This window comes from Rousettus aegyptiacus, unplaced genomic scaffold (assembly GCF_014176215.1).
Source record: "Rousettus aegyptiacus isolate mRouAeg1 unplaced genomic scaffold, mRouAeg1.p scaffold_m13_p_1, whole genome shotgun sequence".
NCBI lineage: Eukaryota > Metazoa > Chordata > Mammalia > Chiroptera > Pteropodidae > Rousettus > Rousettus aegyptiacus.
Genome location: NW_023416284.1, coordinates 6882289 through 6895201, shown reverse-complemented (window position 1 = coordinate 6895201; position 12913 = coordinate 6882289). Strand labels below are relative to the sequence as shown.

Here is a 12913-nt window from a genome sequence, read left to right as displayed (position 1 = left end):
CACTCCCTACCTGACAGATGCTGCTTTTCAAGGCGAGATCTGCGTAGAGGTCACGGCTTCTTCCCCTTGCTACCTCTTTCTCCACTTCTGTCATAACGGATCTTGCTTCCTGGACAACCCTGCTCCCTCATTCTCCTGCTCATTGACACACATTATCTGGAAGGGGTGACGACATCGGTCACGCTCACTTTCAGGGGGGACTTAATCTGCTGTGTCTCTTTCCGGGGCCATTTTTTCTTTGGCGCCTCACTCGTAATCGCAGATGGGATGTTCAGAGCATCTGATCATCATGATCAGATGAAGGGGACCTTGGGGAGGGCACACCTCTACTGTCCCACCAAATAGATAACCGCCTTCCGGTCATTCTTGCTTTTTTCATCATATGTTGGCCGGGTGATGGAGAGGACGTGTTGGCACCTGGAGGAGATTCGACAGAAGGCATTCCTGGATGACTTCATCTCTAGGCCTTGCCTCTCAAAATTCCAGCCAAATCAGCTCTACCCTTTAAGGGATGGAAGCAGGGTCGGCATTCCAGAAGTTCCTTGTCATACCCAGGCTTTTAATCAGGTGACATTGGAGAATTGGCATTCTTGTGCGGGGGGTGGTGGTGCAGGGAGAGGTCTTGCCCCTGTCTCACACTTATTCTTCTGGGTAGACCTGCGTCGAAGGGCGCAAGGAATTTTGCGCTGAGATCGCTCAGGGAGATCAGAACCACGGACAGCGGTCAGGGCGCAGGGAAGACCCGCAGCCCCGCAGGATGCAAACAGCCAGGAGGCTGCGGAGTTCGCAGGCTGGCGAGCGAACTCGCGCGGCGAAGGGAAGACGTGCTGCCGTGCTGGGTGCTGGTTGGGGCTGTTCTCGCTGAGTCACCCCGTGCGCCCCGCGCTTGCGTCGGCCCTTTGTAAGCTGGAGTTCTTCCTTACCTCTCCAGGAATGGTCGGGGGTGGGGAGGAAAGAGGAAAGCGCCACCCTAAGGCCCCCGGCATTTTTGCAGGAAAGGAGGAAGCGGGTGGCGAGGAATCTGTTAGTGCCCCGCCGCCCCCCTGCCCACTACACCCGACCCCCCGCCCCCCCCCCCCGCGCGCTCCCGCCCCTGGCCAGGCCCACTTCCATACAACGCCTGCTCTCTCCAGTCTCCAACCCCAGCAAGTACTGAGGGGTGATTCCCCCCACCCTGAGCTCAGCGGGAGGGAATGTGGCCGATAAATCAGAGATAGCCCTGGAGGGGAGGGTCCGCCCAGCTCCCAGGTCCAGGGTAAAAGGCGTGGTTACCTGAGGATCTAGAAGAGCACCTGCCTGGCCGAGAGGAGGTGAGATAGAACGCAAGTTCCGCAGCAGAGCCACCTCCGTCTACCCGTCCAGCAGCATGGACCCGCGGACCGCGCTATGCCGGGTGCTCCCGCTTCTCCTGCTCTTGCTCTTGTCGCCGTTAGGAGGTCGTTCCCTCCCGCTGAGCAGCCCCGACCCAATCCTGGAACCGTCTGCAGTACAGGTGAGCGCTATGAGGCTGCATAAACCCGTTCCACCTGGAGGGCAGGGGGGCAGCAATGAACAGGTCTCCACTTACTGTCACGAGAGGTCCTCACCCTCCCTTGGGAATCAGAAAGTGCTTAGATCGGGAGCCAGGACCCTGTACCCAAGGCGGTAGGTTCACTTGAGTACCATCGAGGGTGGCTGGGCTCAGGCGCAGGTTTCCGAAGCTCAGGCTATCCTCACCCATCACAGGAGCTGGTGGACGGTCTGCCGGTCACAGTTGCAGAGCTGCAGGGGGGGCAGATGACCCAGAAGCCCCTGCAGCAGGAAAGACGTTCTACAGAAGCCTGGGAGGCCAAGCAGAAAGATTCCGCCGATGCCGATGAGCCCCATAACTATCAAGAACTACAAACAGAAAGAAAGGGCTGCTTCGGGCGGAAAATTGATCGGTTCAGTCACGACTCTCGCTTCGGCTGCAATGGTGAGCGCCTTCCCTGCCACCCTGCTCACACTCACCCCTGTTCCCATAGGTTCCACCCTTAAAGTCACATCTATGTTTGTTGTCTCTGGGGACCACACTCTGAGAAAGGAACACTGGGACATCACTCTCTCTCACTGACAGTCCTCAGGGCCAGGGAGTGCTTTTCTGGGAATATTCAACGTTCATTACCCATCGTTAGGCTCACCCAACTCTCATCCGGCTCCCGCATCTGTTATCAAAAGGGCAGAATTGCTTTAGAGTGGATCCTAAAGGATTGCTTTAGGGCAGTCCCTCTTTGGAGTAGAAGGAGCCACATTTTCCTCAGCTGTCTACAGCTACAAAGCCAGAGGGCAGGAGCGTCAGGGCACCACAATCCCGTGTACAGATGAGGAGACTGAGAGGTGGGTTATTGCAAAGACTCAAATATCTAGATCAGCCGAGGCGGCGGGAATGGCACGCGTGGCTCAAATCCTGTCTCGTTCGACCACCCTGGCACCATCATCACCCTCTCTCTTTCCCCCACAGTGTTCAATGATAAGTACCCACTGATCGGCATTACCCCGCCGAAAGACACCGGCAGATGATCCGTCATCAACCCGCTGGTCTCCTCTGAAGCATCTCTTATTTATTATCTTTGAGCATATGTTTTCCATGGTGGGAGAAAGTCAACATTAAAGCTTTTCCTTTTGAAACTGATTTGTCTCTGTGCATTCAGAATAATTCATCATTTCAACAACAACGACAATGGCAACAACAATACAAACCTTGTGTTCTCTTGGTGATCCCCAAGGTGTCTTAATGGCAGAGTGGGGACATGGTCAAGCAGGGGTAGGGTTGGGAGGGGGCTTTCTTCTCCTTGAGCGTTTTTCAGGTTCTGAAATGTCTAGAAATGCCTCAGGCATTAGAGGAACTTCCCAGAAAGTGCTTTTCAAAGCCCAGAAGTTTCTCCGTGAGCAGAGCAGGCCCTGATGTATTTGTCTAACATGAGAATGTGTGTCAAAGTGTCCCGCTAGTCTTTCCTCTGCCTGCAACTCTGTTAGAGGCACTCTCCCTGGTATTTGTTGGTTCTGGAAGGTCTAGGCTAAAATCTCAGAGACTGGGAGCTGTGTGTGTGTGTGTGTGTGTGCGGGCGCGCGTGCGCATGCGTGTGCGTGTGACTAGCTCATTGGCATTCCTGAATGGACTAAACTTTCTATCCTCCCCCAGACCTAAACGTCAAGCCTTCAATTCCCAATGTCACCCTGAAAGAAGCCTTCAGACCCCTGTGTTTTATAGTAATTTCATTCCTCAAGTCTGCAAGATTAGAAGCGTCTGACAAGAGGCCCAGTATTTTAGGGTGCTCCTCCCCTGAGGCCTGGCATCATCATTTCCTCTCGGCCCGAGAGAAAGAAGCCCCTCAGTCCATGGCAGAAAAGGAGGCAAGTGCCAGAAGCCTACTGTGTTGTTGCTCGAATTGGCAGGGAGGGGTCCCCGCCCCATCCTGGGTTCCAGGCCCCCCAGGCCATGCTGTTGGAACTGCCCCTGCTCTTCAGGCTCCCGGGCTTCAACTCATGCAGTTCCCTTTGCCATGCCTTTTATGACCCAACTCAGCAAAGGAGACAGGACAGTTATTCTCCCCATTTTATGGACGAGTAAACTGAGAACCAGAAAAAACAAAGCATCCTGCTTGAGAGCATGCGGCTGCTCGGTGCCAGCCCTGGGATTTGAGCCCAGGTCTGAGGGACTCTTGAACCTGTGCTCTTTCCCTGAGTTTCTGGCCCTGGACTGCATGCTCACAGCCTTTCTGCTCCGCTCATCGACATTTCTTTGAGAAGCGGTAGGGCTTTGTGTTACTTCTCATTTTAACCTGGCGTTCATCAGAGGTTATGGATATCCAATGAGATCAACTGAGATTTTAATAAATGAGACTTTAGGAACAATACATCTGCCTAATGTTTCTGACCCAGGGAGGGCGAAGAGTAATTGGAATCATTAACATTTGTAAAAGCTTCATGAAATGCCAGGTACAGTTCCATTAACTTACATAGTCCCCACAGCAGCTCTGTGAAGTAAGAATTCTTATTATCTCCCATTTGACTGATGGGAAAACTGAAGCATATAGAGGTGATATAACTTGCTCAGAGTCATGAAGTTAATAAGTGGTGGAGACAGTATTCACTCCGCCCAGCCTGGCCCCAGCACCCAGACCCCTAACCACTGCATCACCCAGTTTCTCCTGAGTCAGTGAATCAGGCTTGCTGGTGGGATACACATGTTTCCTCTTAATGGCATCGTTTGGTTCAACTTCTGGTGCCACTGCCTGTTGGCAGCCTTTCATCTCTGCTCGGGTGATGAAGAGGAACCCCTCCCAGAACGCCCACTCCCCAAAAGCAGCCAGCCTTCAGAATTCTTCCAGGTGAGTCCGCTCTTCTGTAAATAGGGCTTGGATGGTGGAGTCTGTATGTACGATACAGATGTATCCTGTTATTGGGCTTTTCCAGGAAAGAGGCCCCTGAAGCAACTGCAAAGGACCAATCGTGACTGCTGGAGGGTAAGGAGTGGGCGGCCTGATGTACCCAAGGGAGCGACATCTCATTGAGCTCCCCCCATGTTTGGCATTTTGTGGGCAGCATGTGCCTCTTACCACCAGCCTCCCTGACCTGTGACCCTGGCCCCTTCAAACATGTCCCTATGAGGCTTATAGCCACAGCCGTAACCTCCCTGACTTCCTTCTTACCAACCTCAACCTGCAAAGAAGCTGCCAGATTATATATATATATCCATGAACGCCTGTTACTTTAATCTTCCCAGAAAGACGTATTGGTGAAAACAGTCCAAGAAGATCTAGCCTGCAGTTTAAGAGCTGAAAGGAGTTTTAGGGATATCAAAGCCAGTAGACTGGCTTTGCTGGGTCTCAAGCACTGAGGTTGCAGAAATTAGGACGGCATTGGTGCTGAATGCTTCATCTCATTACTGATCCCGCACCTGTGATGCTCTGGGCACACCGACCTCCTCTCCATCCCTCTTGTGACAGCTTTGACCTTTCTGAGAATGACCGGAGGAAAGGGGCGGGGGAAGCATTTCTCTTTCCACAGAGTCAGGCCTGAACAAAATCATGAACTTGGCCATTTGTCTTTGCTCATGGTGTGGTTCGCAGCCTTCTATCTCTGTCTCTGTAGGATTTCCCATGTACCACTTGAGCTTTAATGATCAGTCTGGTTCCATAAAGTGGCCTGTTTCTCTCATGGGATCAGGATTCAGCCCCATGCAGTTGCTGGAGCACTGTAGCATGGGACTGTTCTGCCCGAGGACTTGCTCTGGCAGCCAGAGCCCATTTGGCTCACCTCAGGGGTGGCAGGAAGTGCTGGGCAATTGACATTGACCAGGAGCAGCACCCAACCTACCAACATTTGGCAGGAGTGGGCACTTAAAGATCCCAGTGCCCTGGAGTCACAGGTGACATCCATCTTAAACTGATTCCCAGAGTTCCCTGTAGGGAGCAGGGATTAAGCTGGAGCCCACAGGGGTCACTGACTTCCTTCTTAACCTGGTCCCTTGCCCACTCTCCTGATGTTTCCTGGAACTGTCTCCAAAATAAACTTGTACCTGACTCCTTATCTCTGGTTCAGGAGAATGCAGGCTAAGACGCTCCCTAATGATCTGATCTAACCTTCTCCCAGGGCCTGCCTAGATGATTAGGGCCCTGGGAATCTCCCCAGCTCTGTCCTCTGGCTAGACCGACCACCCAGGTGGGCTCTCCATCCACTCCTTCCTCTCTCATCTCCCCCTGTTGTGGCCGCCAGCCCCCAAAGACACACAGACCACCAGAACTCAGTGAGTTACAGGAAACACACTCTTTATTCAGCCAGCTGGGTCTGCCAGCAGTACGCAGACCCCAAATTAAGCAGCCCCGAAATGTAGAGGTACAGGGTTTTTAAGCCCAAAATCCTATTCTTCATTCTGTATCTAAACACAAAAGGCTATCTTTCTTCTATTTACTACCCATCAACTCATAGGTCAGGTGCGTAAGCGGGGTTACAGAAGCAGAAAGCTTGTTTAGAATGTTATGTTCCTGTAATCAAAAGCCTATGTGTTCATAGTGATAGTCAAACAGCAATTTCCAGTAAGAGTCCATTTTTCAGCCACCACACCGTGCAATACCCTTCATTTCCGTTTCTGGTTTAGACCCTCACCATTCATGCGGGCATTGGTGCACCAGCTTCCTAACTGGTCCCCACCCCAGGCTCCTCTATCTGGTTCTTCCTGCATCAAGGAGAAAGCAGAACCTTCATGCTTCAGCCAGAGAGTGACTCCCCCTCCCCATGAGGCCCCCAGGGAGGGTAAGGTCCAATGTTGGGCTCTCAGGTATGTAGTGTGTGTGTGTGTATGTGTGTGTGTGTGTGTGTGTGTGTGTGTGTGTGTGTGTTGGCGGGATGTATAGAAGAGGCACTGAAGGCAAACCCATACATTCAATCATTCAGAAAATATTTTCTAAAGAATCAGTATGTGCAAGCAGCTGGAGTCCAGGGAGTCCTGCAGTTCATTCAGGTACTGCCTCCTACCTGCTCAGCCTCTGGCTTCGCGGCAGATGCTGCCTTAGCAACAGCCGACCTGGTCCTCATGCTGCTGTCTGATTTCCTCTCCACCTTCAATGCCGACCCCCTTCCCAAGCCGGATCGATTGGCAAAGAGAGATTGCCAAGCTAGTCCATGGGAGGACTGGACCCGGAGCCTCTCTATTCTCCAGCCATAGCCTGAGGGAACTGGCTAACATAACACAGCCTAGAAGTGCAGGGGATTTAAGTCCTGGGGCAGGGGTGGCATTTTGATCAGTGAGAGAGACAGGAGATAAAACAGAGCCCACAGATAAAGTGCTTGTTATGGGTCGAATTATGTCCCCCTGAAAGATATGTTGAAGTCCAAAACCCTCAGAACCTCAGAATGAATGTGACCCTCCTTGGGAATAGGGTCACTGAGCTGTAATTAGTTAAGATGAGGTCGCAGTGGAGCAGGGCGGGCTCCTAATCCAAGATGATTGGTGTCCTGATAAGAAGCGAGAGAGACACAGACCGGGAAGATGGCCGTGTGGTGATGGAGGCAGAGACTGGAGTGACCCCGAGGATGCCCGCAGCTACCAGAAGCTGGAAGGGGCAAGGAAGGGTGCTGTCGCACACGTGCCCTGCCGACACCTCGAATTCAGACCTCTCGCCTCCAGAACTGAGAGGCAGTACGTTTTGGTTGTTTTAAACCGCCCGGTTTGTGGTGCTTCGTTACAGCACCCTGGGGATCCCAAACGGTGCCCGCGCCCTCTCCTCTCCTCTCAGACCGTGCCAAGGTGCCAGGCTCCAAGAAGCTCTCCGGAGACTTCAGCATGACTGACCAGTCGTGTAGGTGTTTTTGTAAAACTGTGGCCGGCTTGGTAACACATTACCTCATACTTGCTCTCTCTCTCTCCCTACCTGCGGCAAGCAGCCTCTGAGACGGCCCCGAGAAACCCCCATCTCCCGGAACTCTTGCCCTTGGCAATCTCCCTTTCAGTGAGGGCTGAACCTAGTGGCTCACTTCTAATGAACACAGTACAACAGAAAGGATAGATGCCACTTCCAAGATTAGGCTACGAATAGACTGTGGTTTACACAATTTTTTTTTTCTCTCTCTCTGTAAACAAAAAAGGTCTGTTGCATCTCTATGGAAATATCCATGTGGCAAGGAACTGACCCCTCTCGCAAGGATCTGAGGCCTGCCAACACGCATAGGCGTGAACTTGAAAGCAGACCCCCCGCCCCCAGCCTAGCCTGGAGATGACTACATCTTCCTTGCAGCCTGTGAGAGCCCTGAGCAAGGAGCATCCAGCAAAGGAGGGCACATTCTTGATCGACAGACACTATTAGATGATAGATGTGCGTTGCTTTAAGTTGCTAAGGTTTGGGGTTGTTTGTTATGCAGCAGTAGTTAACTAATACACTACCCCACTTCCCTTGAGCTCCACGCTCTTGCTTCCCTTGAACTGCAACCCCCATAAAGCTTTAGCCAACGAATTTTTCCTAGGGCTTTGTTTTATAGGGAAACAAAGAAACAGAGCATCGTTATCGAAGTCAGAAACAACCATTCCCAAATATGCTATAGTGCCCTGCCCATTTCTCCCAATGGTGGCTCCTGCTTTAGACCATTTGGGTCTGACAGGCCTCAGTGGCTCATCACTTGCTGGCCTTGGAGAAGGACATGGACGGCATTAAGAGATGAGTTTTTAGTACCAGTCCTGCACGTGCGGGACACCGCTGGGTCACGTGGCTTGTCAAAGCATCCGCGTGGAGGAGTGCGAAGCCAAACCCCAGGCTTGGAACAGGAGATGCCGTGATTCTGGATTCTCCCACCCATTCGCAACATTCGTTTCTTAGATGACTAAGGATGATGTCTTTCCAGGGATAAGGAAACAAAGTATTTTGATTTTTCAGCTAGTGGGAGAGGAGGGGCACGGGGTGGATCTGACTTTCTGTGTCTTTTGCTTTTCTTCTCTTTTACTCTTGCAGGCTGGTTTCGAAACACCCCATGAAATATTCAGTCCTCCACACACACACCTCGAAGTTGAGGCAGGGCATGGAAATGAAGAACGACTTTACGTTAAGCCATTGTTCATTTCGGGCTCAAGTCAGAGGCTTTAATTGGATTTGGGGAAATGAGTGTATCTGAGAATTATCTGTGTTTGCAATGGGTCTAGTCAGTGCAGGAGGTAGTACTGGTTCTATATAAAATTCTCAGAGCAGCAAAACAGAATAATCTTTTAGTTGCCAGCCCCCTTCTGCAAACAAACAAACAAACAAACAAACAAACAAACAAACAACCCTGGCTAACGGAAGAAACTCAACAAACGACACCCACACCCCAGTCCAGTTTCACTCTGGAAGGGAAAAACTGACTTTACTAAAAGCAGCTGGGCGAATCCTGAAATTCCTTTTCTGAACCTCGGATGGGACTTCCCCTTTTTCTTGGGCCACCTACAGACTTCAGAGGTGGTTCAGGACAGAGCAGCAGCATTGGCCCTCAGAGGCCACCCGCCACGCCAGGGTGCCCTTCCGGAAGTCTCCGTCCACATCAAAGGCCTGTTCAAAGGGCATCTCCAGGAGACGGGGTGTGTGACGCACGCAGCACAGAGCACCAGTCCCCCCAGCGTGGCTGCCGACTGAATCCTCTTTGCTAATAATAACCTGCCAACCGAGCAATCAAGCTCTGAGCACATTCCAGGGGCTCAGGATGCGAGGGTGCTTTGCTCCAGGAGCACCTACTCAGAGCTGCGCCCATTTCAGACTTCAAGCTGAGTTTGGCTGACCCGAATCGGTTACTGAAAAGGGTTCCTTTTTCCTTCTGTCTTAGAATAAAATCGCCCTGGACACCTCTCGTGATCTCTGGCCACGTGTTGCCCTGATTTCCTGCCCTCTTGAAATACGGCAGCCTTTGCGCTTGATCAGCCAAGAAGGGAGCACAGCTGGGGAGGGGTCTGTGAGTCATTGACACGCATTTCTCAGGCTTCACGGAGGAGATCGAGACACGTCAGGTGTGTCCATAGGCCATGGAGCTGAGAAGTGGTGCGTTTCCTGAGACAGGCCACACATGTGCAGACTGTGTACCCAGCACACAGAGCCACAGCCCCCAGGGCAGGGGGCCTGCGAAGTGTCAGCCAGAGGCGACACGAGAGATTGGGAACAGGCGTGTCGTTCATGGGGGGCTTGAAGGGACCCACATTGCTGAGAAGCAGCAGTGTCCGTGAAGTGGGTTAAAATAGTGGGCCTTGGTGTCGGACCTGGGGTCCGAGTCCTAGTTCTGCCCCTTCCGAGCTGAGCGACCTCAGGCAAGTGACATAGGCTCCCGGCCTGAGTTCTTTCCTTCTGTAACTGGGAACGGTACTCTGCCTCCTGAGGGTGGTGATGCCAACGAAATAATTCACATAAACAAAGCTCTCAGCACATCACGACGGGCCAATAAATATTGTCAGCACTTTGCAACTATATAGCATTTCACACTTCGAAACGGGTCCGCACATCATGAGCTCATTCGAGCCTCAAGACAGCACTGAGAGGCGAGTGGGGCCACACCACGGGTCTCTCGACCCTTCGAATTCAGTGTTTTTCCCCGTGAATGTTGCGTTGAATCGTAGGCTAACACTGACTTCAGTGCGTAATGAATGGAGGCCACCCGCTAACTGTGGCCAGTCTCGCCGCCTGTTATTTCTCTTCGGGGGCCAGGAAATCTGAGACCTCGGTGGCTCCTCACCTGCCTGGCCGTCGGAGAAGGACGTTAAGGGAAACCACGGATGCCACTGCCACCTCCCACCTCACTCCATCGGCCAACTTGCCGTGGCAACTTTCCTGGGAAGGCTCAGGGCATTACAAGCTTCAAACCCAAAGACTCTGAGCTTCTATAAGCAGCAAAAAGAAAATGCCAGCATTCCTCTCCCTAAACACCTCGGGGGCGGGGGGGGGGAAGGGGCGAAGAAGGGGAAGCTTTGCAGAGAAAGGGTGATGCTCCCCAAACTGTTCTTGATATTCATATTTGGGAGCTGAGTTCTTAGGACATTCATCATGTTTGGTTCCCAGCTGACTTAGTATCCCCAAAACAACTCTCTCTTCACCTGACCCCTGAGAGCAACTGCCAGGATTGAGGGCGGCCCTGTCGGAAGGAGGGGTCCTGCCCTCGGCGCTGATGAGTCAGGTGTGAGGCCAGCTCCAGCATCTGGACTAATTTGTCCTGAGCAGCCGGCTGCCTGCCATTTCCTCCCCTCTCGCCCTTATTTGGAGCCCCTGACAGCTGAGCTGCAAACCAACTGGGCGAGCTGGGCACCGGCCAACCGTCACCCTCTGCTTCCCTGTGTGGGTCCGGTTGCCGAGGAGAAAGAAGCCTGAGGCATCGCTATGAGATAACCAAGGACTCTTTTTTGCTCTTCTCACACCTTTGAAGTGGGAACCTCTTGAGGCAAATCAACAAGAATGTGGCTCTTGCAGCCGAGGTTTCCGGGGTCGTTGGGGCTGCTCAAGGTGGAGGGGCTGTGACAGGCTCCGCTGGACTGATAACTTTAAAAGGACATCTTCTGCTGGCTCCTCACTCAGTGACAGAATGGGGAGGGTTCCACCTCTCTCGTTCTCGTGGAGAGCCGGGGGGCTATAAAAAGAGGAGGCGCAGGGCAGCTGGGAGACGCAGACGGACGAAGGCCAGTAGTGGGAAACCGGAGAGGACAGAGAAGGCAGTGAGCAGCAGATCGCCTCCTTGACTGACGCCAGCATGAGCTCCTTCTCCACCATCACCATGAGCTTCCTCCTCGTTCTGGTGCTGTGGCTCCCAGGGCAGACCAGCGCGAACCCCGTGTACAGTTCTGTGTCCAACGCCGACCTGATGGATTTCAAGGTAGGGCCAGAAAGGGGTCACAGTCTGGGGCCAGGGGGCTTTGTGACACTCTGCCAGTCAGTGAGACTTCTTTTCCCTTTGTTTTCCTTTTGTAAAGAATTTGCTGGATCATTTGGAGGACAAGATGCCTTTAGAAGATGAGGCCGTGCCCCCACAAGTACTAAGTGAGCAGAATGAGGAAGCCGAGGCAGCTCTCGGCCCCCTCCCCGAGGTGCCTCCCTGGACTGGAGACGTTAGTCCAGCCCAGAGAGATGGCAGTGCCCTTGGGCGGGGCCCCTGGGACTCCTCCGATAGGTCTGCTCTCCTGAAAAACAAGCTGCGGGCACTGCTCGCTGCCCCTCGGAGCCTGCGAAGGTCCAGCTGCTTTGGGGGCAGGATGGACAGGATCGGAGCCCAGAGTGGACTCGGCTGCAACAGCTTCCGGGTAAGAGAATCTGGGGATGGAATGTGGAAATGGGATGGAGAGAAAGGAAATTGAGGTTCCACTGAGGCTCATGCCTTGTCAAAGTATACCTCTGGGGGATACATTCGGCAGCAAAGGGACCAGCACAGAATATCACTCCCTTGGAAATTTCGTCCCCAGCTGGGTGGAGGCCCCATGGATCATGGGACAATGACATCATTCTTAGCTACAGCCTGCTGAGGAAATGCCATGTGCACCGGGAACTTAAAATGTTCATGGGCCAAGTCACCTTCATGGGCTGATTGGCAGTTCGTGTTCCTCCCCGGAACTGTCAGATTCTAAAGGTCAATTGAGACAGACCACGGTTGACCTTTTAAGCTTCTCATGAGCAACTCGTGTACTGGTTCGTGAGAGTCAGTGGGTCGCCAGGCTGAAGTGGGTGCTGGGGGGAAGCGAGCACCTCTATATGAAGCTGACTTTTCCAGTTGAGCCAGGTCACCGAGCCAAATGTGTCTGTGTTCTCTTTGTAGTACCGAAGATAATGGCCAGGCCCCGGCAGACTGAAAGAGACCCTCACCCCCTGGGCTCTCCCACTCAACTTTGTCCCGTCTTATTGCCATCGATTCGAGTTGTGACGAGCACCCTAGTCAAGCTGCAGCCTCCTGTCAACATTCTTCACGTTTTATGCTAAATGTAGATAAAAGTGGTTTGACTGTGGCTTCCCCCACCTCTCCCGCCTCACGCATTAAATTTTAGGGTAAAACCCTCACCTGTTACTGAAAGAGGTTTGAAAATGAATAAACTTCAGCACCACGGACAGAAGCCAAAAGCCGGGGTTGGCGTGATTTCTTTCTGTTTCCTGGGGAAAAGAATTCAGGCCGATATTCCTTTTCAGTTTACCTTTTGCAGGAGAGAAGAATGCGCAATGTGTTTCTTCCTCCTTTCAAAAAAGTAATTCGTAAACTTTATTTTTTTTTAGAGCAGTTTTAGGTTTATAGCAAAACTGAGCAGAAAGTACAGATTTCCCTTCCACCTCCTGTACCCCCACACGCACAGCCTCCCCCATTATCAACATCCTTCACCAGATGACGCTTGTGTTACAGCCGATGAACCTGCACTGACACGTCGTCATCGCCCGGGGTACAGAGTTTACATAGAGTTCACTCTCGGTGTCGAGCATTC

General features: G+C 52.5%; 1 protein-coding gene across 1 annotated transcript; it reads left to right on the top strand.

Moving 5' to 3' along the window:
- The first annotated feature begins 1202 nt into the window (after positions 1 to 1202).
- On the top strand, positions 1203 to 12384 carry NPPA (natriuretic peptide A). Its single transcript, XM_036222877.1, has 7 exons — positions 1203 to 1492; positions 1726 to 1954; positions 7257 to 7319; positions 9456 to 9484; positions 11143 to 11328; positions 11426 to 11752; positions 12262 to 12384. Exons 1-7 carry the CDS (start codon positions 1367 to 1369, stop codon positions 12271 to 12273), a joined length of 972 nt encoding a protein of 323 aa, XP_036078770.1. The 5' UTR covers positions 1203 to 1366; the 3' UTR covers positions 12274 to 12384.
- Positions 12385 to 12913: the final 529 nt, after the last annotated feature.